The following is a 25954-nucleotide window of genomic DNA, read 5'->3' as shown; positions in this document are numbered from 1 at the left end:
TCCCTTAAAGGAACGATTCTCCCATAGGAAACAATGGGGCTGTTTGAGCTGAAAAAAACCTAACACCTGCAAAAAAGCCGCGTTCAGCTCCTAACGCAGCCCCATTGTTTTCTATGGGGAAACACTTCCTACGTCTGCACCTAACACTCTAACATGTACCCCGAGTCTAAACACCCCTAGCCTTACACTTATTAACCCCTAATCTGCCGCCCCCGCTATCGCTGACCCCTGCATTATATTATTAACCCCTAATCTTCCGCTCCGTAAACCGCCGCTACTTACATTATCCCTATGTACCCCTAATCTGCTGCCCCTAACACCGCCGACCCCTATATAATATTTATTAACCCCTAATCTGCTCCCCACAACGTCGCCGCCAGCTACTTACAATAATTAACCCCTAATCTGCCGAGCGGACCTGAGCGCTACTATAATAAAGTTATTAACCCCTAATCCGCCTCACTAACCCTATCATAAATAGTATTAACCCCTAATCTGCCCTCCCTAACATCGCCGACACCTAACTTCAATTATTAACCCCTAATCTGACGACCGGAGCTCACCGCTACTATAATAAATGGATTAACCCCTAAAGCTAAGTCTAACCCTAACACTAACACCCCCCTAACTTAAATATAATTTAAATCTAACAAAATTAATTAACTCTTATTAAATAAATTATTCCTATTTAAAGCTAAATACTTACCTGTAAAATAAATCCTAATATAGCTACAATATAAATTATAATTACATTGTAGCTATTTTAGGATTAATATTTATTTTACAGGCAACTTTGTAATTATTTTAACCAGGTACAATAGCTATTAAATAGTTAAGAACTATTTAATAGTTACCTAGTTAAAATAATAACAAAATTACCTGTAAAATAAGTCCTAACCTAAGTTATAATTAAACCTAACACTACCCTATCAATAAATTAATTAAATAAAATACCTACAATTACCTACAATAAAACCTAACACTACACTATCAATAAATAAATTAAATACAATTGCTACAAATAACTACAATTACATAAACTAACTAAAGTACAAAAAATAAAAAAGAACTAAGTTACAAAAAATAAAAAAATATTTACAAACATAAGAAAAATATTACAACAATTTTAAACTAATTACACCTACTCTAAGCCCCCTAATAAAATAACAAAGACCCCCAAAATAAAAAATTCCCTACCCTATTCTAAATTAATAAATGTAAAAGCTCTTTTACCTTACCAGCCCTGAACAGGGCCCTTTGCGGGGCATGCCCCAAGAAAATCAGCTCTTTTGCCTGTAAAAAAAAACATACAATACCCCCCCCCAACATTACAACCCACCACCCACATACCCCTAATCTAACCCAAACCCCCCTTAAATAAACCTAACACTAAGCCCCTGAAGATCTTCCTACCTTGTCTTCACCATCCAGGTATCACCGATCCGTCCTGGCATCCGGTGCTGAAGAGGTCCAGAAGAGGCTCCAAAGTCTTCCTCCTATCCGGCAAGAAGAGGACATCCGGACCAGCAAACATCTTCTCCAAGCGGCATCTTCGATCTTCTTCCATCCGGTGCGGAGCGGGTCCATCTTGATCGGAACAGCCAATAGAATGCGAGCTCAATCTGATTGGCTGATTGGATCAGCCAATAGGATTGAACTTGATTCTGATTGGCTGATTCCATCAGCCAATCAGAATATTCCTACCTTAATTCCGATTGGCTGATAGAATCCTATCAGCCAATCGGAATTCGAGGGACGCCATCTTGGATGACGTCCCTTAAAGGAACCGTCATTCGTCGGGAGACGCCGGAAGAAGAGGATGGATCCGCGTCGGCTGCTTCAAGATGGACCCGCTCCGCACCGGATGGAAGAAGATCGAAGATGCCGCTTGGAGAAGATGTTTGCTGGTCCGGATGTCCTCTTCTTGCCGGATAGGAGGAAGACTTTGGAGCCTCTTCTGGACCTCTTCAGCACCGGATGCCAGGACGGATCGGTGATACCTGGATGGTGAAGACAAGGTAGGAAGATCTTCAGGGGCTTAGTGTTAGGTTTATTTAAGGGGGGTTTGGGTTAGATTAGGGGTATGTGGGTGGTGGGTTGTAATGTTGGGGGGGGGGTATTGTATGTTTTTTTTTACAGGCAAAAGAGCTGATTTTCTTGGGGCATGCCCCGCAAAGGGCCCTGTTCAGGGCTGGTAAGGTAAAAGAGCTTTTACATTTATTAATTTAGAATAGGGTAGGGAATTTTTTATTTTGGGGGTCTTTGTTATTTTATTAGGGGGCTTAGAGTAGGTGTAATTAGTTTAAAATTGTTGTAATATTTTTCTTATGTTTGTAAATATTTTTTTATTTTTTGTAACTTAGTTCTTTTTTATTTTTTGTACTTTAGTTAGTTTATGTAATTGTAGTTATTTGTAGCAATTGTATTTAATTTATTTATTGATAGTGTAGTGTTAGGTTTTATTGTAGGTAATTGTAGGTATTTTATTTAATTAATTTATTGATAGGGTAGTGTTAGGTTTAATTATAACTTAGGTTAGGACTTATTTTACAGGTAATTTTGTTATTATTTTAACTAGGTAACTATTAAATAGTTCTTAACTATTTAATAGCTATTGTACCTGGTTAAAATAATTACAAAGTTGCCTGTAAAATAAATATTAATCCTAAAATAGCTACAATGTAATTATAATTTATATTGTAGCTATATTAGGATTTATTTTACAGGTAAGTATTTAGCTTTAAATAGGAATAATTTATTTAATAAGAGTTAATTAATTTTGTTAGATTTAAATTATATTTAAGTTAGGGGGGTGTTAGTGTTAGGGTTAGACTTAGCTTTAGGGGTTAATACATTTATTATAGTAGCGATGAGCTCCGGTCGTCAGATTAGGGGTTAATAATTGAAGTTAGGTGTCGGCGATGTTAGGGAGGGCAGATTAGGGGTTAATACTATTTATGATAGGGTTAGTGAGGCGGATTAGGGGTTAATAACTTTATTATAGTAGCGCTCAGGTCCGCTCGGCAGATTAGGGGTTAATTATTGTAAGTAGCTGGCGGCGACGTTGTGGGGGGCAGGTTAGGGGTTAATAAATATAATACAGGGGTCGGCGGGGTTAGGGACAGCAGATTAGGGGTACATAAGTATAACGTAGGTGGCGGTCGGCAGATTAGGGGTTAAAAAAATTTAATCGAGTGGCGGCGATGTGGGGGGACCTCGGTTTAGGGGTACATAGGTAGTTTATGGGTGTTAGTGTACTTTAGGGTACAGTAGTTAAGAGCTTTATGAACCGGCGTTAGCCCAGAAAGCTCTTAAATCCTGCTATTTTCCTGCGGCTGGAGTTTTGTCGTTAGAGCACTAACGCTCACTACAGAAACGACTCTAAATACCGGCGTTAGAAAGATCCAATTGAAAAGATAGGATACGCAATTGACGTAAGGGGATCTGCGGTATGGAAAAGTCGTGGCTGAAAAGTGAGCGTTAGACCCTATTTTGAGTGACTCCAAATACCGGCGGTAGCCTAAAACCAGCATTAGGAGCCTCTAACGCTGGTTTTCACGGCTACCGCCGAACTCTAAATCTAGCCGTTAGATTTTTGGTAACTAGAGCCTTTTCTAGAGCAATGACCTTGCTTCATAAAGTCCATAAACAATCCATGTCCATATAGGCTCTTCGGCTTGTTAGGTGTCCTCAATGTTAATATAACCGATAAGAAGAAAAATATACAATTCAAATGAATCTGATAAACAGTGTGAATAGCAATGTAAGCATAAGAGAAAAGAAAAAAAAAAGAAAAGAAAAGACTGCTCTCATGGCACCTTTATGTCTCAGTTTGGGAAAGGCATGTACCTCTCGCCTTGTCAGGTGGTTGTGCTTGTTAGCCTCTCTGTTCTGTCATGTAGTGGAATATAGAATGTTGTGTATAGATACTTGTGTCTTGCTTGTGCAGCGCTGTATTTGGGAGTGTTTTACTTCTGTTGGTGTGTACTCTCTGCCCACTGCTGCAACATGAGGTCATGTACAGTATGTCTGCTGTGCCTTGCTGGAGGTGGTGGTACCTCTCCAGTTGAGCAGGGTGTCTACCTGTTGCTTTCACTCCACTATTGTTGGGGCTACCCGTGTCTTCCAGTGTTTTGGGATTAACATTTTGGCACTGTTCAACATAACCAGTAACAAAGAGCTGTCCTGCTTGCTCTCTAATTTGGGTAATGACATATATAATATCGTTTTGGGGCTATTTTGCAATGATATCCCTATTGTATGTTCTATATAATTGAATACGTTTATCCAGTATGTATCCAACTTGGAGCAGTGCCACCAAATATGCCCTGGTGTACCGTCTCCTCCACAGTCCCTCCAGCATAGACCCGAGGCTGACCTGTAGATTCGTTTTAGCAGGCTAGGGGTGAGATACCACCTAGAAAGGAACTTGTACCTAGACTCCTGCACTCCAACAGAGATTGAGGCTTTTTTAGTAATCTGAAACGCAGCCTGCCATTTGCTTTCGCTTATATCAAGTTGTAGTTCCTTCTTCCATGCCTTGGTGTATGTGGGGAGGATGTGTGTGTTCTCTACTAGTAGGAGTTTGTGTGTTAGTTATATGGCATGTGCTGTGGGAGTGTCTCGTAAGCATATGTTTTCGAATGCAGTCAATTGTCTTGTGAAGGCGCATTTAGAACATTGTTTCGTGAGAAAGTGGCAGAGCTGTGAATACGACAGCCAATTCATGTGAATACCCGGTGTCAGCCCTTGTATCTCATCTAATGGTTTGAGTTTGTCTCCATCTAAAAGAGCTGCAAGTGTCAAATCTGACTCCCTGCAGTCCCATGGCAATTCAGGGTTCTGGTAAATAGGAGTTAATGGGGCATGTGTGGATGATATGTTTGTCGAGGTACGTAAGTATTCTGTCCCAATGCATGAAGAAGTCAGCTAATATTGGGTACGTGGTGGTGGCTGGGGGTCTTTCTTTATCTGTGACCCACGCCTGCAGATCGACGTTCCTTGTGTTTAGAATATCTCTGTCCAGGCGCACCCACATCTTGTTAGGGTCATTGTGGCACCAGTCTATAAGTCTCTGTAGTGTGATGGCCTGCTTATAAATATGGATGTTGGGTACTCCAAGGCCCCCTCTATCCCTTGGGAGGTACAGTGTCTTTTTAGTTATTCTAGGCTTGGAGTCTCCCCGTATGTAATCCTCCAGTGCACTTTGTATCTTATGTAGATAGTTTGCTGGCAGAGGTATAGGAGTGGTCTGGAGTTGATACAATAGCCTAGGGATCACGTTCATTTTGACAACGTTGATCCGGCCCACCCAGGAGATCGCTTTCTTCCTCCAACTAGAGAGGTCTGTGACTAAGGTGCGCTCCAAGGTTTTGTAGTTGGCCTGAAATATGGTTTGTGGGTCTGGGGACAGGTATATTTCCAGGTATTTAATTTTCTCTGGTTGGATCCCGAGGGGGCAGTCATGTAGGGACTCAGACAGTGTAGCAGGGTCGTATGTGAGGTTTTAATAATTTGGATTTTGTTATGTTTAGGTGGAAATTTGAGTACTGTCCGTATGCCTTAAAGGTGTCTAGGACCTTGGGTAGGGAGGTAGCTACATTGGTTAACGTAAGTAGCACATCGTCCGCATATAGTGCAAGCTTATGTTCATGTGTTTTGGTGTGTATTCCTGTGATTTGTGTGTCTTCCCTTATTTTTTGGGCCAGGGCTTCTATAGTTATGGCAAAGAGGATTGGTGATAGGCTGTCTTGTGCCATTACGGATGATGAATTTGTCCAATAGGAGGCCATTGACCCTGACCCTTGCTGTGGGGTGGCAATATAGTGTAAAGATTCGGGTTATCGTGGTGTCGCTAAATTTCATCTTGTGCATTACTGCCTTTAAGAAATGCCAATGAACCCTGTCAAAGGCTTTCTCAGCATCTGTTGACACTAGGATTATTATTATTATTATCATTTATTTGTATAGCGCCGCCAAATTCCGTAGCACTGGGTAAAATGATAGGGGTATACAATGACAAAGATTTGTGATAAAATACAAAACATAACAAAACAAATGTTTGTGTTGTGTCTCCCAATAGCGTATTTGTGAAAGGGTGAAATTTATAAATTGCCGGTCAGCCTTATTTTTCCTCGCCCTATGCTTGATGAATTCCCCCCTCACTACGCACTTATGGGCTTCCCATGTTGTGGATGCAGATGTGTCCTCTGTTACGTTTTCCCTGAAGTAGCGTCCTAAGGTCTCGTCAATGTCTAGTTTAATTAACGGGTTGGATAAGTCCAGCTCATCCAGCCTCCACAGAAAGGGACGCACTGGTGTTTCCAGCCAAGCCACCGTGCAGAGCACTGGGGCATGATCAAACCATGTGATTGGCAGTATTGTAGATGCCTCAATCATTGATAGTCCTGTCTGGTCTGTTATGAAGTAGTCAATCCTAGTGTAAATGTGGTGTGGATGCGAGTAGAATGTAAAGTCTAGTGTGCCTGGGTTTTTTGCTCTCCATACGTCATGTAGCTTTAGAAGTTGCAATTGAGCATTAATGGATTTCATTACTTTCAATGGGGTACATGTCTTTCCTGTGGAAGTGTCGCAAATGGGGTCTAGCGGGAGGTTGAAGTCGCCTGCCATGTACAGTACTCCTTTCATGTGTTCTAGTAGTAGCTGAGTCACCTGTTTGAAGATTATGTGTTAAACATAACCCCTATGACTATCAAGTATGCCCCGTTTGGGTCTTTAATGACATGCTTTGGTTGGAAGTGGATGGAGTTTTTGAAGAGTATGCCCACCCCCCCTTTTTTTATGGTCCCGAGGCCAGGAAGAAAGTTAACATAGGCTCTCTCCCCTTCTTAAAATGCGTCTCTTGGATATAAATTATGTCTCCTGCATCTTTATATAACTGACAAAAAGCTACCAATCATTTTTCCAGACTGTTAAGTCCTTTAGCATTTATTAATATTAGTTTGAGTGAGCGTGGATGCATCTTCTCCTGATTTGCCATGGCAGGATGTGTTTCTCTCTAAAGTGATTTTTTTTTCCCGGGGGGAGGGGGGTTAGTTAGTGCGCCTTGCTAATGTGGCCCTCGGCCCTGGTGTCTTTCTAGTGTACCTAGAGGGTCTATGCTATTTTGTTTAAAGTATAAATTGGCAGACAAGAGGTATGTTGTGGGGTGAGTTGACTAGAGAGCAGAGTTTCTCAGTTTCTCAAATTTCTCAGTTGAACCTGTCACAGTAAAGCAGTATAGTAACCAAATAACAGTATCAACTAATAGATAAAGTTAAACAAATAGGGCAGTATCCCCGCTCCCAAGCCCAAACTTTTAAATATAAACAATTATTTTCATATGACCTGTAGCCTTAAAGGATCAGTGGATGTCCCCTCGAGCAGACAAATGCACTCTGTCAGGAGGCCCGCTAGAGTCTTTCTGGTTAGAGTGTGCATTTGTTGCAAAAGTTAGGGTCTCAGAGTTCAGCCTTGGGTTGTCTACTGTTGTCGTAAGAGATCTGTTGTATGTTCGCTGCTCTTCAATGTTCTCATGCCCCGGGTGGTCTGGATTTGGTATGGTGATCCGCAGCAACTCACAGAAGCGTGGAAGGTCCTCCTTGGTCCTGTATGTGACATTGGTATCCTCTCTTGTTGCTATGATGCAGACCGGAAAGCCCCACCTGTATGGTATTTTCTGTGCACGTATGGTGGTAGTTATGTGGTTGAGGTCTCTCCTCTTCTGCAGCGTGACCGGGCTCAGGTTTGCAAAAATTTGGATGTGTTTTCCCGCATGTGTAAAGCCCTTTTTCTGCCTGGCGTGTTTAAGGATTTCCTCCTTGTCTTTAAAGTGGAGGAGTTTAAGGACTACATCCCTGGGGGGTGCCTTGGGCGGCGGTTTGGCTCGCAGGGCACGGTGCACTCATTCAATAACCACCTCTGGTGTGCTGCCGTCTTTAAGTGTCTGAAACAAGTCCTGAAGGCAGCCCTCCAGGGCTGCTGGTTGGATAGACTCTGGTATGTCGCGTATCCGGAGGTTGTTCCTTCTACCCCTATTGTCCAGGTCCTCTACCTTTTCCAGAAGATGATGGATGGTTTCCTCTTGCTCATATGCCAGGTGAGACATATGTTGTATGTCATTATATGTTGTGTTGTGGTTCTCTTCTAGGTTTGTGACCCTCTGTGTCACTCTTGATAGGTCCCTTTTCAGGTCTGAGTACCAGGTTTTCACTTCAGACATAATTTCTTTGACATCATCTTTGGTGCAGAGGGACTGCAGGTCTTCTCTTGCAAGATTTGAGGAGCTGTTTAGTGCTGGTGATGGAGCCCGGTGAGCCTCTAGTTGTGGAGAGGTATTGGGGGTAGCAGGTTTCAAGTATTGGTGCAGCATTTTGGAGTTTGTGGCCCCGTCTGGTTTATTCTGTTTATGGCCTGGCATGTTCTGCTAATTGGTGGATTAAGAAGAGGTGCGAATCTGGGCGTATGTATACAGACGGACTGTAGTGGCTTTTTGGCCCAGGAGTTTGTTATGGGAGCTATCAGGCCCGGTTGGGTAGGATAGTATTCACCTTGTCTGCTTTCTCTGTGTACTACTTTTGTTATGGGGTTAACTATCAGCTAGATTACGAGTTTTGCGTTAGGCTTAAAAAGCAGCATTGGCCGGTCCTACTGCTGCTTTTTAACGCCCGCTGGTATTACGAGTCTTGCAGGTACAGGTGTACCTCTCACTTTTTTGGCCAGACTTGGAAATACCACAAATCCACTTACATAAATTGCGTATCCTATTTTTTCAATGGGACTTGCATAGCGTCAGTATTACAAGTCTGACAAAAAGTGAGCGGTACACCCTCTCCTGTCAAGACTGGTACCGCATTTTAAAGTCAGTAGTTAAGAGTTTTATGGTACAACGCCGTAGCATAAAACTCTTAACTAAAGTGCTAAAAAGTACACTAACACCCATAAACTACCTATTAACCCCTAAACCAAGGCCCTCCCGCATCGCAAACACTAAAATTAAATATTTAACCCCCAATCTGCCGAATAGGACATTGCCGCCACTATAATAAATATATTAACCCCTAAACCGCCGCACTCCCGCCTCGCAAACATTAGTTAAATATTATTAACCCCTAATCTGCCGTCCCTAACATCGCCACCACCTATCTACATTTATTAACCCCTAATCTGCCGCCCACAACATCACCGCCACTATACTAAAGTTATTAACCCCTAAATCTAAGTCTAACCCTAATCCCCCCTAACCTAAATATAATTACAATAAATCTAAATAAAATTCCTATAATTAACTAAATTATTCCTATTTAAAACTAAATACTTACCTATAAAATAAACCCTAAGCTAGCTACAATATAACTAATAGTTACATTGTATCTAGCTTAAGGTTTATTTTTATTTTACAGGCAAGTTTGTATTTATTTTAACTAGGTACAATAGTTATTAAATAGTTATTAACTATTTAATAACTCCCTAGCTAAAATAAATACAAAAGTACCTGTAAAATAAAACCTAACCTAAAGTACAATTACACCTAACACTACACTATAATTAAATTAATTCCCTAAATTAAATACAATTAAATACAATAAAATAAAATTAGCTAAAGTACAAAAAAAACCACACTAAATTACAGAAAATAATAAACAAAATACAAGATTTTTAAACTAATTACACCTAATCTAATCTCCCTAAAAAAATAAAAATGCCCCCCCCAAAATAAAAAAAGCCCTACCCTACACTAAATTACAAATAGCCCTTAAAAGGGCCTTTTGCGGCGCATTGCCCCAAAGTAATCAGCTCTTTTAGCTGTAAAAAAAATTACAAATCCCCCCCTCAACATTAAAACCCACCACTCACACAACCAACCCTACTCTAAAACCCACCCAATACCCCCTTAAAAAAACCTAACACTAACCCCTTAAAGATCACCTTACTGGGAGAAGTCTTCATCCAACCGGGCCGAAGTCCTCAACGAAGCCGAGAGAAGTCTTCATCCAAGCCGGGCGAAGTGATCCTCCAGACGGGCAGAAGTCTTCATCCAGACGGCATCTTCTATCTTCATTCATCCGGCACGGATCGGGTCCATCTTCAAGACATCCGATGCGGAGCATCCTCTTCAATCGATGGCTAACACTGAATGAAGGTTCCTTTAAATGACGTCATCCAAGATGGCGTCCCTTCAATTCCGATTGGCTGATAGAATTCTATCAGCCCATCGGAATTAAGGTAGAAAAAATCCTATTGGCTGATGATTGGATCAGCCAATAGGATTGAGCTTGCATTCTATTGGCTGATTTGATCAGCCAATAGGATTGAACTTCAATCCTATTGGCTGATTGCATCAGCCAATAGGATTTTTTTCTACCTTAATTTCGATTGCCTGATAGAATTTTATCAGCCAATCGGAATTGAAGGGACGCCATCTTGAATGACGTCGCTTAAAGGTACCTTCATTCTGTGTTAGCCGTCGGATGAAGAGGATGCTCCGCGTCGGATGTCTTGAAGATGGACCTGCTCCACACCAGATGGATGAAGATAGAAGATGCCGTCTGGATGAAGACTTCTGCCTGTCTGGAGGACCACTTCGCCCAGCTTGGATGAAAACTTCTCCCGGCTTCTTTAAGGACTTCAGCCCGGTTGGATGAAGACTTCTCCCAGTAAGGTGATCTTCAAGGGGCTAGTGTTAGGTTTTTTTAAGGGGGTATTGGGTGGGTTTTAGAGCAGGGTTGGTTGTGTGAGTGGTGGGTTTTAATGGTAGGAGGGGGTTTGTAATTTTTTTTACAGGTAAAAGAGCTGATTACTTTGGGGCAATGCCCCGCAAAAGGCCCTTTTAAGGGCTATTTGCAATTTAGTGTAGGGTAGGGCTTTTTTTATTTTGGGGGGGGCAGATTAGGGGTTAATAAGTGTAAGATTAGGGGTGTTTAGACTCGGGGTTAGGGTGTTAGGTGTAAATGTAAATTTTATTTCCCCATAGGAATCAATGAGGCTGCGTTAAGGAGTTTTACGCTGCTTTTTTGCAGGTTTTAGACTTTTTTTCAGCCGGCTCTCCCCATTTATTCATATGGGGAAATCATGCACGAGCACGTATAACCAGCTCACCGCTAACGTAAGCAGCGTATTGGAGTGCGCTAATAAGCAAAATTTTGCTCAACACTCACTTCTTGTCTGGTTTGTAAAAACCCGTAATACCAGTGCTGTCTGTAAGTGAGCGGTGAGCATAAACTGCTCGTTAGCACCGCACAGCCTCTAACGCAAAACTCGTAATCTAGCCGATAGTATTTACTGTTGTGCAGCCCCCAGGGATGGTTCTGTCGCTATTATAGGCTTTGTGCATCATAACCTATAGGAGAGGACTGAGAGATATAAGGCCTGTATGTGTCCTTCAGATCAGTGCCCCTGTATTTACCTTCAGTGGGGAGTGGGGATATAGTTTATGGATCAGGGGGTGATGCTGATATAACTTTGTTGGCTGATATGTTTCAAGGCAATGTCCCTACGTTGTCCCTCTGTGAGGAGTACAGGAGCGATGTATGTGTGACTGTTACTTTATTGTTTGGGTAGGCCTTGTGCTGCTCTTTGGTCCCTGCACACTCTTTAATTGGGGCCATTCAGTGCAGGCCGCATCTCGATAGACCGTGTGCTGAGACCTGGCTTTGGTCGATGGAGAGTCTTTGTGCGGGGCCTTATACTGCAACCCCCTTGATGATTCCCCCTTACGGCCTACCTCTTGCCCGAGGCTCTACATCAGGGCACTGTACTTGCTGTGTGATATATCCAGAACGACTGCCTTGTGGCTACAATCCCTGAGCAGTCTGCCAGCCTGCCTTGTTTCACTTTAAGTAGTATGGTGGTAGTTATGTGGTTGAGGTCTCTCCTCTTCTGCAGCGTGACCGGGCTCAGGTTTGCAAAAATTTGGATGTGTTTTCCCGCATGTGTAAAGTCCTTTTTATGCCTGGCGTGTTTAAGGATTTCCTCCTTGTCTTTAAAGTGGAGGAGTTTAAGGACTACATCCCTGGGGGGTGCCTTGGGTGGCAGTTTGGCTCGCAGGGCACGATGCACTCATTCAATAACCACCTCTGGTGTGCTGCCATCTTTAAGTGTCCGAAACAAGTCCTGAAGGCAGCCCTCCAGGGCTGCTGGTTGGATAGACTCTGGTATGTCGCGTATCCGGAGGTTGTTCCTTCTACCCCTATTGTCCAGGTCCTCTACCTTTTCCAGAAGATGATGGATGGTTTCCTCTTGCTCATATGCCAGGCGAGACATATGTTGTATGTCATTATATGTTGTGTTGTGGTTCTCTTCTAGGTTTGTGACCCTCTGTGTCACTCTTGATAGGTCCCTTTTCAGGTCTGAGTACCAGGTTTTCACTTCAGACATAATTTCTTTGACATCATCTTTGGTGCAGAGGGACTGCAGGTCTTCTCTTGCAAGATTTGAGGAGCTGTTTAGTGCTGGTGATGGAGCCCGGTGAGCCTCTAGTTGTGGAGAGGTATTGGGGGTATTAGTTGCCTGCGCCTGGTGAGGTTCTGCAGGTTTCAAGTATTGGTGCAGCATTTTGGAGTTTGTGGCACCGTCTGGTTTATTCTGTTTATGGCCTGGCATGTTCTGCTAATTGGTGGATTAAGAAGAGGTGCAAATTTGGGCGTATGTATACAGGCGGACTGTAGTGGCTTTTTGGCCCAGGAGTTTGTTATGGGAGCTATCAGGCCCGGTTGGGTAGGATAGTATTCACCTTGTCTGCTTTCTCTGTGTACTACTTTTGTTATGGGGTTAACTATCAGCTAGATTACGAGTTTTGCGTTAGGCTTAAAAAGCAGCGTTGGCCGGTCCTACTGCTGCTTTTTAACGCCCGCTGGTATTACGAGTCTTGCAGGTACAGGTGTACCGCTCACTTTTTTGGCCAGACTTGGAAATACCGCAAATCCACTTACATAAATTGCGTATCCTATTTTTTCAATGGGACTTGCATAGCGTCAGTATTACGAGTCTGACAAAAAGTGAGCGGTACACCCTCTCCTGTCAAGACTGGTACCGCATTTTAAAGTCAGTAGTTAAGAGTTTTATGGTACAACGCCGTAGCATAAAACTCTTAACTAAAGTGCTAAAAAGTACACTAACACCCATAAACTACCTATTAACCCCTAAACCAAGGCCCTCCCGCATCGCAAACACTAAAATTAAATATTTAACCCCCAATCTGCCGAATCGGACATTGCCGCCACTATAATAAATATATTAACCCCTAAACCGCCGCACTCCCGCCTCGCAAACATTAGTTAAATATTATTAACCCCTAATCTGCCGTCCCTAACATCGCCGCCACCTATCTACATTTATTAACCCCTAATCTGCCGCCCACAACGTCACCGCCACTATACTAAAGTTATTAACCCCTAAATCTAAGTCTAACCCTAATCCCCCCTAACCTAAATATAATTACAATAAATCTAAATAAAATTCCTATAATTAACTAAATTATTCCTATTTAAAACTAAATACTTACCTATAAAATAAACCCTAAGCTAGCTACAATATAACTAATAGTTACATTGTATCTAGCTTAAGGTTTATTTTTATTTTACAGGCAAGTTTGTATTTATTTTAACTAGGTACAATAGTTATTAAATCGTTATTAACTATTTAATAACTCCCTAGCTAAAATAAATACAAAAGTACCTGTAAAATAAAACCTAACCTAAAGTACAATTACACCTAACACTACACTATAATTAAATTAATTCCCTAAATTAAATACAATTAAATACAATAAAATAAAATTAGCTAAAGTACAAAAAAACACACTAAATTACCGAAAATAATAAACAAAATACAAGATTTTTAAACTAATTACACCTAATCTAATCCCCCTAAAAAAATAAAAATGCCCCCCCAAAATAAAAAAAGCCCTACCCTACACTAAATTACAAATAGCCCTTAAAAGGGCCTTTTGCGGCGCATTGCCCCAAAGTAATCAGCTCTTTTACCTGTAAAAAAAATTACAAATCCCCCCCTCAACATTAAAACCCACCACTCACACAACCAACCCTACTCTAAAACCCACCCAATACCCCCTTAAAAAAACATAACACTAACCCCTTAAAGATCACCTTACTGGGAGAAGTCTTCATCCAACCGGGCCGAAGTCCTCAACGAAGCCGAGAGAAGTCTTCATCCAAGCCAGGCGAAGTGATCCTCCAGACGGGCAGAAGTCTTCATCCAGACGGCATCTTCTATCTTCATTCATCCGGCGCGGATCGGGTCTATCTTCAAGACATCCGATGCGGAGCATCCTCTTCAATCGATGGCTAACACTGAATGAAGGTTCCTTTAAATGACATCATCCAAGATGGCGTCCCTTCAATTCCGATTGGCTGATAGAATTCTATCAGCCCATCAGAATTAAGGTAGAAAAAATCCTATTGGCTGATGATTGGATCAGCCAATAGGATTGAGCTTGCATTCTATTGGCTGATTTGATCAGCCAATAGGATTGAACTTCAATCCTATTGGCTGATTGCATCAGCCAATAGGATTTTTTTCTACCTTAATTTCGATTGCCTGATAGAATTTTATCAGCCAATCGGAATTGAAGGGAAGCCATCTTGGATGACGTCGCTTAAAGGTACCTTCATTCTGTGTTAGCCGTCGGATGAAGAGGATGCTCCGCGTCGGATGTCTTGAAGATGGACCTGCTCCACACCAGATGGATGAAGATAGAAGATGCCGTCTGGATGAAGACTTCTGCCTGTCTGGAGGACCACTTCGCCCGGCTTGGATGAAAACTTCTCCCGGCTTCTTTAAGGACTTCAGCCCGGTTGGATGAAGACTTCTCCCAGTAAGGTGATCTTCAAGGGGCTAGTGTTAGGTTTTTTAAGGGGGTATTGGGTGGGTTTTAGAGTAGGGTTGGTTGTGTGAGTGGTGGGTTTTAATGGTAGGAGGGGGTTTGTAATTTTTTTTACAGGTAAAAGAGCTGATTACTTTGGGGCAATGCCCCGCAAAAGGCCCTTTTAAGGGCTATTTGCAATTTAGTGTAGGGTAGGGCTTTTTTTATTTTGGGGGGGGCAGATTAGGGGTTAATAAGTGTAAGATTAGGGGTGTTTAGACTCGGGGTTAGGGTGTTAGGTGTAAATGTAAATTTTATTTCCCCATAGGAATCAATGAGGCTGCGTTAAGGAGTTTTACGCTGCTTTTTTGCAGGTTTTAGACTTTTTTTCAGCCGGCTCTCCACATTTATTCATATGGGGAAATCATGCACGAGCACGTATAACCAGCTCACCGCTAACGTAAGCAGCGTATTGGAGTGCGCTAATAAGCAAAATTTTGCTCAACGCTCACTTCTTGTCTGGTTTGTAAAAACCCGTAATACCAGTGCTGTCTGTAAGTGAGTGGTGAGCATAAACTGCTCGTTAGCACCGCACAGCCTCTAACGCAAAACTTGTAATCTAGCCGATAGTATTTACTGTTGTGCAGCCCCCAGGGATGGTTCTGTCGCTATTATAGGCTTTGTGCATCATAACCTATAGGAGAGGACTGAGAGATATAAGGCCTGTATGTGTCCTTCAGATCAGTGCCCCTGTATTTACCTTCAGTGGGGAGTGGGGATATAGTTTATGGATCAGGGGGTGATGCTGATATAACTTTGTTGGCTGATATGTTTCAAGGCAATGTCCCTACGTTGTCCCTCTGTGAGGAATACAGGAGCGATGTATGTGTGACTGTTACTTTATTGTTTGGGTAGGCCTTGTGCTGCTCTTTGGTCCCTGCACACTCTTTAATTGGGGCCATTCAGTGCAGGCCACATCTCGATAGACCGTGTGCTGAGACCTGGCTTTGGTCGATGGAGAGTCTTTGTGCGGGGCCTTATACTGCAACCCCCTTGATGATTCCCCCTTACGGCCTACCTCTTGCCCGAGGCTCTACATCGGGGCACTGTACTTGCTGTGTGATATATCCAGAACGACTGCCTTGTGGCTACGATCCCTGAGCAGTCTTTCAGCCGTTCCGGTAATGTGTCCACTCCCCGCTTTGCTTGCGGTCTGTGTGGCTGCATTCCCACCTGTGGCTGATAGCGGCCTATGTGCGGGCAGACAACCCGCCGGATCTTTCTGGCAGCTCAGTGTCAGTTGCTTGCTCTGAAGTGGCTGCTCTGCGGTCCTTCTTGGGTCAGGGTAAATTGTTGCTCACTGGGGCGTATTTTAAGGTGCCTGGCCGGTCGTATGCTATGGGCTTGGGAAACGTGGACCTAGGAGCTATCTTTTCACGCGGCCATATCCCTGAATGGCCAAGCTCCGCCCCCTCTCAGTGCATTTTATAATTATTATGTAGATCCTATATCATGCTGTTGTATGAACAATGGGTATCCTTTAGCCATACATGGCCATACAAAAATAGTAGTAAATTATAAATCAAGAATTTTATACAGAACGTACACACTTCCTCATCTATCCAGATATGTATATACGTTATGTTATAAAGTCTAATTTATATTTTACAATATTCATCTGTATACCAAATGTTGCAACCGAATGTGCATCAGGTGTTATTAAATCCAGTTGATACATAATGATGTGCCATAACCTAGTCAGTATCAATAATAACAATACCAACTATTAATTTAAGTATCTCTATGTGATCAACTTGTATGTAAAGAATGCTAGCAATTATTATATTGACAGCTGAATAGAAAAATTATTATTATTTCCCCTAAAAACACCAGTGATCAGTCAGGTCATATCTAAGTCTGTATGGCATTGTCACAGTTCCTGGAGAGGTTCTAGGTTCTAATGCAGAATTGATATATGTTAGTTTTATACTGGTTTTGGAAGTCTTTAGAGACTAAGATTCGTAGGTGAAATTACAGGTATACCCCACTCATACAGCGGTTTAGGGACCGGAGCCCCGCTGTAAAGTGAAAACCGCCTTAAAGTGAAACAAGGCAGTTTTAGCTTTCTTTTCAGTGTTTAAAATCTTAAAAACATGTTTGAACTAACATATATTAGGGGTGTAATAGTGCTACGTTTAGTTTAACACTAGCACAACAAGTATTCAATTAGTATTCAATAAATACTGTACCTGTAAAATAGTGACAATGTAGAAAAATTTGCCAGACTATAGCACTGAGACACAGATTGCACTGCAATGCAGTTAACAGAGTGAACTAAGCATAATAAAATAGTGCCAGTCACTTTTCTCGCAATCTCACAATGATTTACAGCACTGTTTCAAAATGCTTGGAGGTTGAACTTCAGCTCCACAAAGCGCTGTATTAGCGAATTGTTGTAAAGTGAAGCGATGTAAAGTGAGGTATACCTGTACCCTAATAGTAGTATTCTTAATTTAATAGTACAACTTAGACTTTAATATAGAGATGAATGTAGAGGTGTTGCTGTACAGATACGTATGTCCTCCCAAACTAGAGAGACCACAATTGTCTACAGCTAAATATTTGTATATATCTTAACATAATCACTTGCATTTAATGAATTGTAGATGCAGGTGATAGTTGTGATAACAGGATAAGTATTCATAGTACTACGGTTCTAAAAAATAAAGGTGTGAGCTCAAACCTAATATAGTATAAAGAAGGTAGTAATCTAAACAATAGCATTAGCGCCTGATCTTCCAATAAAAAAAATATAAACTGTGAACCAGATATGAGAACGACAATCTCCCCTGAAGGTAGATATAGATTGTGCTATTGATATTTTGCCAATGAGAAAATGCAATTAATATCCTTAATATGCAGTAATTTTTAGAAATGCCATTCAGATAGTGTACTTACGCGTACTTCTAATCGGAGAGCTTTGAGACTAACCGGCCAGTTTTGTTGCTTAATTGAAAGCTTCCGCCTTTCTTGTGACATAACAGAAGTAGACAGAGAAGTGAAGATAGCAGGTAAGTTTTGACTTAGCATTAAAGTAGATGTTATAATGCTGTCAGGAGAATAAAAGACACAAAGGTTATGCGTAGCAATACAACGGCAAACCTGTTTGAAGTTAGTGCAAGATAATGAGGATCCGGTAATGAAACAGAGAGAGAGTTGAGGAGCAGAAATGATCCCTTCTCCCTGCATGTACAACTTAAAGGCTGCTGGAAGTAGATTTCCATAGAGAAAACAAAGTTGAGCTTTAGTTAAATTAACAAATGAAAACAGGCTCCGGAATTATGCTCCAAGGTAGCAAGTTGCTGTTTACTTGAAGCTCAAAATTTCAAAGCAAGGAGGGAGTTGTCAAGTGGCTATTTAAGAGGTGGTAAGCAATAATGGCCATGCCAGATTTAAAGGGCCCAAACACATAAGCATTTCAACCATCCTTCCAAAATAATATTCTATTGTTAAGTCTTGCAAACATCCTACGGTCAAAATCTGTTATACTAACTACAGAAAGTTTATCAAAACACTATTATCAGTACCAAATGACAGTCCTCTGTCTGGTCTTAATGTCATGTCTACGCAACACTCGTAACTAGGGTGTGTACATAAATGTCCACATGATTGGCTGCATGTCTAGCCTATATACTGCCCAGAGGGTTATCCTAGCAAATAACGTGTCAGCAAATATCTCAAACGTAACTTATGTATTTTACATGGAGCCGCTACTCCACCTGTCATAACATTTTCAAAAACACTTCCCATAAGCGATTAAAAACAACTTACTTTTATCTTGTATGTTCGCTATACTTAAGCAGGATCAAATTGTTCTGCCAGTCTGAGATCGCCTCCATACGTATCTGCCTACAGTAAAAGGCATGTTGAAACTTTTGAATACTATTGGTTACACGTCACCACAGTTACAGCCCTAAGGGCTAAACATCAACAATCCACATTAACCAATCATCGACTCACTCCAGATACTGATACGTGTAATAATCAAAACTCCACAGCATTCAAGTGTAGCAGATCGCCAAAAACGATCAACACTTTACTCTTGATCATAACACCACACATTAATCATAATTGTCACGAGTCATTACCTGTATCATGCTTATTCTTAATCACAGCAATGCATTTATAACTTGTGAAATCTTGTATTAACCTCAAAGGAGAACCAACTCCAAACTAAACTCCATGTGAAAAATGATGTATATTATAAAAGTTATGTGTATTACAAACAAATCAATTGACCCTTATCCTATTCTTAAACAAACTACCACCAAAATAAAGTATTGTTGTCATTTAGACAAACGTGTGTGTCACAAGAGTGGTAGTCTACATATCAGTATACTATGTAGCTGTTACCGCGCGAGCCTTCAGGCTCTCCGGAAACAGGAGTTAAGAAGCAGCAGTATTAAGACCGCTGCTCCTTAACTCGTCCACCTGCTCTGAGGCTGCAGACATCAATCCGCCCAATCATATACACTCAGATTGATTGACACCCCCTGCTAGCGGCCGATTGGCTGCAAATCTGCAGGGGGTGGCATTGCACAAGCATTTCTAGTGAAATGCTTGTTCAATGATAAATGTTGACAGCGTATGCTGTCGGCATTTATCGATGTGCGTCAGACATGATCACTATAACTAGAGGTAGATTGAGCGCCAGAGGTAGATTGATTGGTGAAAAATTCATAATGTGAAGTTTAAAATTTGAAATCATGCTGATTTAAGTGTAAAAAAATATTAATTGAAGTGTACAAAATCAAATGTAAAAAAAGATTTGAAGCAATAATAAAAAAATGTACAGCAATTCTCAGGTTGCCCTCATCTCTTTTGCATTAAAAAATAAAAAGTTACAAAACCCCCCGCCTAGATTAAAGTACCAACCACCCCCAAAATAAAAAAATCTAACTTTAAAACCTAGGCTACGAAAAAAAATAAAATTACAAAGCATAATTTTAAAAATAAAAAATCCACCCAAAATACCCCTAACTAACCCCACAAGTGTTACTCGCAGTTGATGGGGACTCCTCTTTATCCTTTATTGGGCACATCTTTATTCATGGCTCCAGGCGCTGGGGCCCAATTTCGCGAAGGAAGACTTTGGCGGCCTCCTTTGCCCCCTTCACTCCACAATCTTCATCACGGATGGGGCCCATCTTCATCCACTCCTCTCCACATCTTCTTTTCTTTGGCTCTCTTTGGGGGTGGGGTTATTTTATGGGTCATGTAGTTTAGTGTTAGGTATATTTTTTTTATTTTGCATAATGTATTTTTTATTTTCTGTAACTTAGGTTTTGTGTAACTTAGTGGGGTTAGTTTAGAGGGTGGGTTAGTTTAGAGGGGGGGTTAGGTGTTAGGTAGAGTAGAGTTAGTTTTTTTAGGGGTTGTCTTTATGTAATTTTTTATATCTTTTTTTTCTTAAAATGTTTTAACTTGAGGGGTTTAATTTATAGGGAGTTAGGTGTTAGAGTAGGGTTAGATTTTGTTTGGGATTTTTCGGTTTAGGTTTTTTAAAAATTGAAATTTTTAAGTTAAATTAAAAAAAAAAAATTATCTTATGGGGGCATATTTATCAAGCAGCGTATGCTGCTGTTTCCGCGAAAACCTTCAGGCTCACCGGAAACATAAGTTAAGAAGCAGCGGTCGTAGGTGGCAGACAGCGATCATCTCGATTGGATACAATAAGGATGATTAACATTCCCGATTGGCCGTGAATGTGCAGGGGCGGTATTGCACAAGCATTTCATGAGAAATGCTTGTGCAATCATAAATGCCGACAGTGTATGCTGTCGGCATTTATCGATGTCAGACGGACATGATCCGCTACAGCTGATCATGTCCGTCTGACAAATGATAAATCGGCCCTATGGGGTTTAGTTTAGAGGGGTGTTAGGCGTTAGGTTTGTTTGCATTTGGGGTTCATAGGGGGTTAATAGTTAGAACTTGTGGTGGGTTCATGACAGCATAGGGGGTTAATAGTTAGCACTTGCAGTGGGTTCATGGTGGTGCAGGGGTTAATAGATATAACTTGTGGTGGCATAGGGGTTAATAGTATAGTTATTGTAGTGGGTATGTGGCAGAATAGGGGTTAATAGTTAGGACTTGCACCGGGTATGTGGCAGTGCAGTCATTTATAAATAGGACTTGCGGTGGGTCGTTAGTGGTTTAGAGGTTAATAGTAAGCGACTTGTGGTGGGTATGTTGGCGGTTTAGATATTTATTAGTATAGTGTTAGTTTGCAATCATGGGGGACTTCGGTTTAGAATAATTAGGAGAAGCGGTTAGGCAGACGGCAGTAATATTCCAGGGATCGTTTACTATACATCGCCAATTTGGTCACCGATGCTGGGTGTTGCTTAAGCCAACATTGCTGTCCAATGGCGTGTATAGTAAAAGCCTCTCAGTGATGCGGCTTTGTCAGGAGCTTGGAACATTCCAACAAACTCGCTTGACATAGCGGCAGAATGCTTGGAATATGGAGAGCATGTGTTAAGGCATTATCATTTACTACATAAGAGCATTGTATAATAGCAACAGTATTGGAATCATTATATACCTTGGTTTAATAATTAAAAGTAGAATTTAGCTGAAGGTTTTATAGAAGAAAGAAAGGAAAAACAGGGAGCTGTTGTAAGCGTCATTAATACAAATGGCTCTGAAACCATTTACACTTATAAACTTAAAATACTTATTGGCCTCCTATGAATGGAATGGCCACTCTTGGACCAATAGCAATCTAGTGAACTTAGGATAGTGGAGGTCTTAGAACAGATCTAGGAGTCACTTCTAACCTTTCTCCTTAATAAAGAGACTACTCTATCCTCCCTAGAACAATAATATAGAATAGGAAGAATATACTGATATCAAATATGAGACCACTCCTGGGACCCAGACCACAGTCAATGTATATTTAAAAGAACTTTAAAAATAATTTTCCAATTAGCAAAATGGCTCCAAAAGGGAAATCAATTATATCCATCTGATATCAGGGACCAGGGTATTATGGAGTGTAGAAGTATTGATTTTTCCTGCTAGAGGTGTCACATGCAGAGACATAAAACACCAGACTTCTCCTAAAGATAACTATAAATCCTCTTAGAAACAATACAAAAAACAACAATAAAAAACACCTCATAATATGTCACCATAGCTGTAGATAACATCTCATACATAAAAGAGGAAACTGGAGGATATGTAAGGCATCAAAGTGGTTCATGTCCCATGTTATAACTAATTGTATCTTGCACATGAATTTATTGCTTGCTGTATATATTTAAAAAGAAAAAAAAATCAGTAATTACTTCTAGTCTTCATCAAATATAACTTACATAAAGCCTCTTCCCAGACAGAAAAATATAAGGAGAACTTTAGAAAGCCATAACCAAAATATAAATTCAGATTTGTAATATGAAAACACGTGTTAAGCATTAATAATGTCACTAATACATGCATTTACTGTAGACTATACACAACCATGGCTTTACTTAAACACATAAACAACATTAACAGTAAATTAGATAAAGAAACAAGGTCCCAATATGTCTTAAGTAATAAACTAACCTGTACCAAAAAAACACAAAAGTGAAATGTACTAAATGATTACCATGCAAAACATGGAGTTAAGGAATCTTAAGGGAGCTTAGTGTAAGTCTGCCATCAGCAAGCAGTGCTTTAACCCACTCCAGTCTTCTGATTGCTTGAATACAATTGGAATAGAGTCCTCTTAAACTTTATGACTTAACATGAAAGCTGCAGAGGGAATGGTAAGTCCCTGAAGAAGCCAGTTCTCATGTGTATTTGAGAATATATTCCAAACTGACTGGACATCTTTGATATATCCCCTGTATTTGTGAGTGTCCAAGAAGCCAGGTTCCCATCCTGGCTAAGATCGCTAATTAAATGAGTAATGTTAGAGCTTTGCTGTATTCTGTGTTTGGCGTAGAGTAAAAGAGATAATCCCCACACAGGGGCACCAGCAAACCGGATGAGAGGGACCTTTTTCTTCTAAAGTTTTATCTCGAAAAGCAGACTCTGCCCCACTCTCATTAGAGCTGGCACTTTTCAAAAGAACTGAAATAAGGGGCAGTTTGCAGAGGCTTAGATACAAAGTAATCACAGAGGTAAAAAGTGCATTAATATAAACATGTTGGTTATGCAAAACTGGGGAATGGGTAATAAAGTGATTATCTATCTTTTTAAACAATAAAAATTCTGGAGTAGACTGTACTTTTTTTTCTTCCAGATCCAACACTATTAAGAGTAACTGTTTATTGCACCATAAGTGAACATTGAAATTTGTTTAAGTAAGAAAATCTATATAAAAATAATTCCGATTAGCCTTTACAATAACAAGCAACCAATTTAAATGATAAAAAATATTATTAAACCTATTACTGGTTTCAGTTTCAATATCATATTTACTTATAAATGAATATCTATTAAGGCAAAGAAGAGGGACTAAAAATAAAAAAATAAAAATAGGGAAAAGGAGGATGTAGGTGAATTCACCCACCAGTACCCCCAGCCAGTGGCAGCTCTATGGTGGTAAAAAGCACCCTAGTCTATATAGCTGCACACCCACTGAGCTGAGGATGAATTCTCCCCACCTATTCACACCCCAATCTGCTCAGTAATTTACCTGCCCTTAACACCTACGACTTTGTCCCTAGCTGCACTGTCTCCATCACTGAACATCCAGGAATCCACCACATACAGTACCTCCCTGACTCAGTCAAAGTAAGAGTACCCCGCAATATAACTACTGAAATCTCACCAGTCCTATGAAGTCCTGTCAAATTCTCTGAAGGCAATTTTTACTTTGAGAACAGTGTGTTCTAAGGAAGGGTTGCATGTTTCTAAGTATGTGAAGGCAATGCATAGATAGCAATAGGTTTCTTTAGAAAAAATGTAATTTAAAATCGTACAAAATGAATAAATTAAATATTGAAATTAAAATACACAGTTAAAAAATGTATTGTTTCATTAAAAAAGTAACAAAATTGTTTTGCAAAAAAACCCAGAAAACTTATTTTTTCAAATCTAACCTACAAATTCTCCAGTTTACATCTCTGAGTATATGCATGGAGATAACTTACATAAAAACTTTGATTGAATATAATTGACTTGTTTTGCTTTTACAGGAACCTTGGGATATCCGTCACATTCCAGCCCTTTTTTCTGCATTCTGTGGTCTTTTAGTTGCACTTTCATATCATTTGAGCCGACACAGCAGTGATCCATCAGTACTTATGTAAGTGTTTTGTACTTTTTTAAAAAAGAGACATGCAGTATGGGGCTTACAAAAGAAACTACTTTTTCATAAAAAGATAATTTCCACTTAAATTGTTCTAGTATTGCTTACTATCAAACAGACTTAAGGCTAGATTACAAGTGGAGCGCAAAATTACCATGCTCTTTTTTGAACTCAATAATTAACCAGCCGTTACAAGTGGCTGGTTATGGCTACTGCGAGCCTGCAATCAATTAGCGCCCCAAATGCCCTCAAAATAGAGGGCATTATCATTTTTTTTATTAAAAAAAATGTACTAGGCAGTTGTGGGGCTTTAAAGTTGGTGGGAGTGGGGTGCTAGAAAAAAAACAGCACTGAAAAGTGCCTTTACATTGTGGTCAATGTGAACTGATCTCATAGACCCCAATGTAAATATATATTTATATGCTTTTATACATATTTATATTATATATATATATATATATATATATATATATATATATATATATATATATATATATATATATATATATTTATATGTTAATATGTGGATATACAAATATTAGCACATAAATATACACAGTTGTAATCACAATTATTCAACCCCCATTGCAAATCAGGTTTATTGTCAAAATTGCAAAACAAACGAAGAGGTGGCAGAGACTGAAAATTAAAAAGTTAATCTTTATTCATACTTCATATTTAAAAGTAAAAAACGGAGGCACCCTCCTGGGCAAGACATGAGACACAAGTCCCACTAAAAGAAAAGCTTACGCGTTTCGGCTAGGAAGCCTTAGTCATAGCTGAAGTCTATCAATCAATTACAACCTTTAAAAAGGGGAGCCTAAGCTCCTCATTGGTTAACAATAAATAGTGGGAGTGTCATATCAATCCTAAATTTAACACATACATTTCTTACAATATTTGTTCAATAATAGTAACAAAATCGGTATTTACACTTTAAGTCCGTAAAAAAGAGACATAGATCCAAGAGACACAAAATGTAACATTAACACATATGATTTAACAAATATAAAAGAATTCTGGAAAATAGCCACATGTTACCAGAAGAAATCCACAGATGTATTACTAGTTACATGCCTATATATACTAAATATATTTCTCCAAAGTAGAGAGGAACAATGATAGTGCCACATGTAACCTGTGTGACTTTATATACGTGGGTATGCAGCACAATTTAACTCAGTCTATTCCCAATAATTTATCAGATCATACACTGAGTTGAAACCAGATGGAAACCTAGTCTGGAGAGTAAAGATCCAATACATTTCTCGTTTATTCAGCAATTTAACTCTATCACCTCCCCGTCTGGAGGGTGTCACTCTCTCAATGGCTTGCCATCTCAGAGTATAATCCGATTTCCCATGTATTGTTGCAAAATGCTGTATCAGGGGAGTTTTGGATTTTCCAATATTAATAGTGGATAGATGTTCCCGGATCCTGGACTTGACGTCCCTGGTCGTTAACCCTATGTATTGGAGGTGGCAAGAAATGCATGTCAAAACATATAATACAAAGTTAGATGTGCACTTTAAGCATGACTTGATTGAATATTGATTGCCTGTCACTTCTGATCTAAATGTGTCTGAGATTATCACTGATTCACAGGGATGGCATCTATTGCTGCCGCATCTATACAGCCCCTGTGAGTAAGCCAGGACCCCCTCTGTTGCGTGCTGGCTGGTAATTGTGAGGGAGAGACAAGATTTCCAAGTGTCAAAGATTTTCTGTATGAACATCTAATGCCATTATTGACACACTTCACCAGACCATCATCAGCCGCAAGCATATTGAAGTGTTTCTTGATTATTTGGCAAATTTTGTTATATTGG

General features: G+C 40.3%; 1 protein-coding gene across 1 annotated transcript in view; it reads left to right on the top strand.

The window, feature by feature from the left end:
* The window catches only part of LOC128657846 (pecanex-like protein 2), a 629457-nt gene that overhangs the window by 151209 nt on the left and 452294 nt on the right, over nt 1-25954 (top strand). The window contains 1 exon segment of the mRNA XM_053712268.1: nt 24013-24122. Within this exon segment, the coding sequence (XP_053568243.1) occupies nt 24013-24122 (110 nt within the window).

The sequence above is a fragment of the Bombina bombina genome, chromosome 4 (assembly GCF_027579735.1).
Source record: "Bombina bombina isolate aBomBom1 chromosome 4, aBomBom1.pri, whole genome shotgun sequence".
Taxonomy (NCBI): domain Eukaryota; kingdom Metazoa; phylum Chordata; class Amphibia; order Anura; family Bombinatoridae; genus Bombina; species Bombina bombina.
This window is presented reverse-complemented; position numbering and strand designations above follow the sequence as displayed.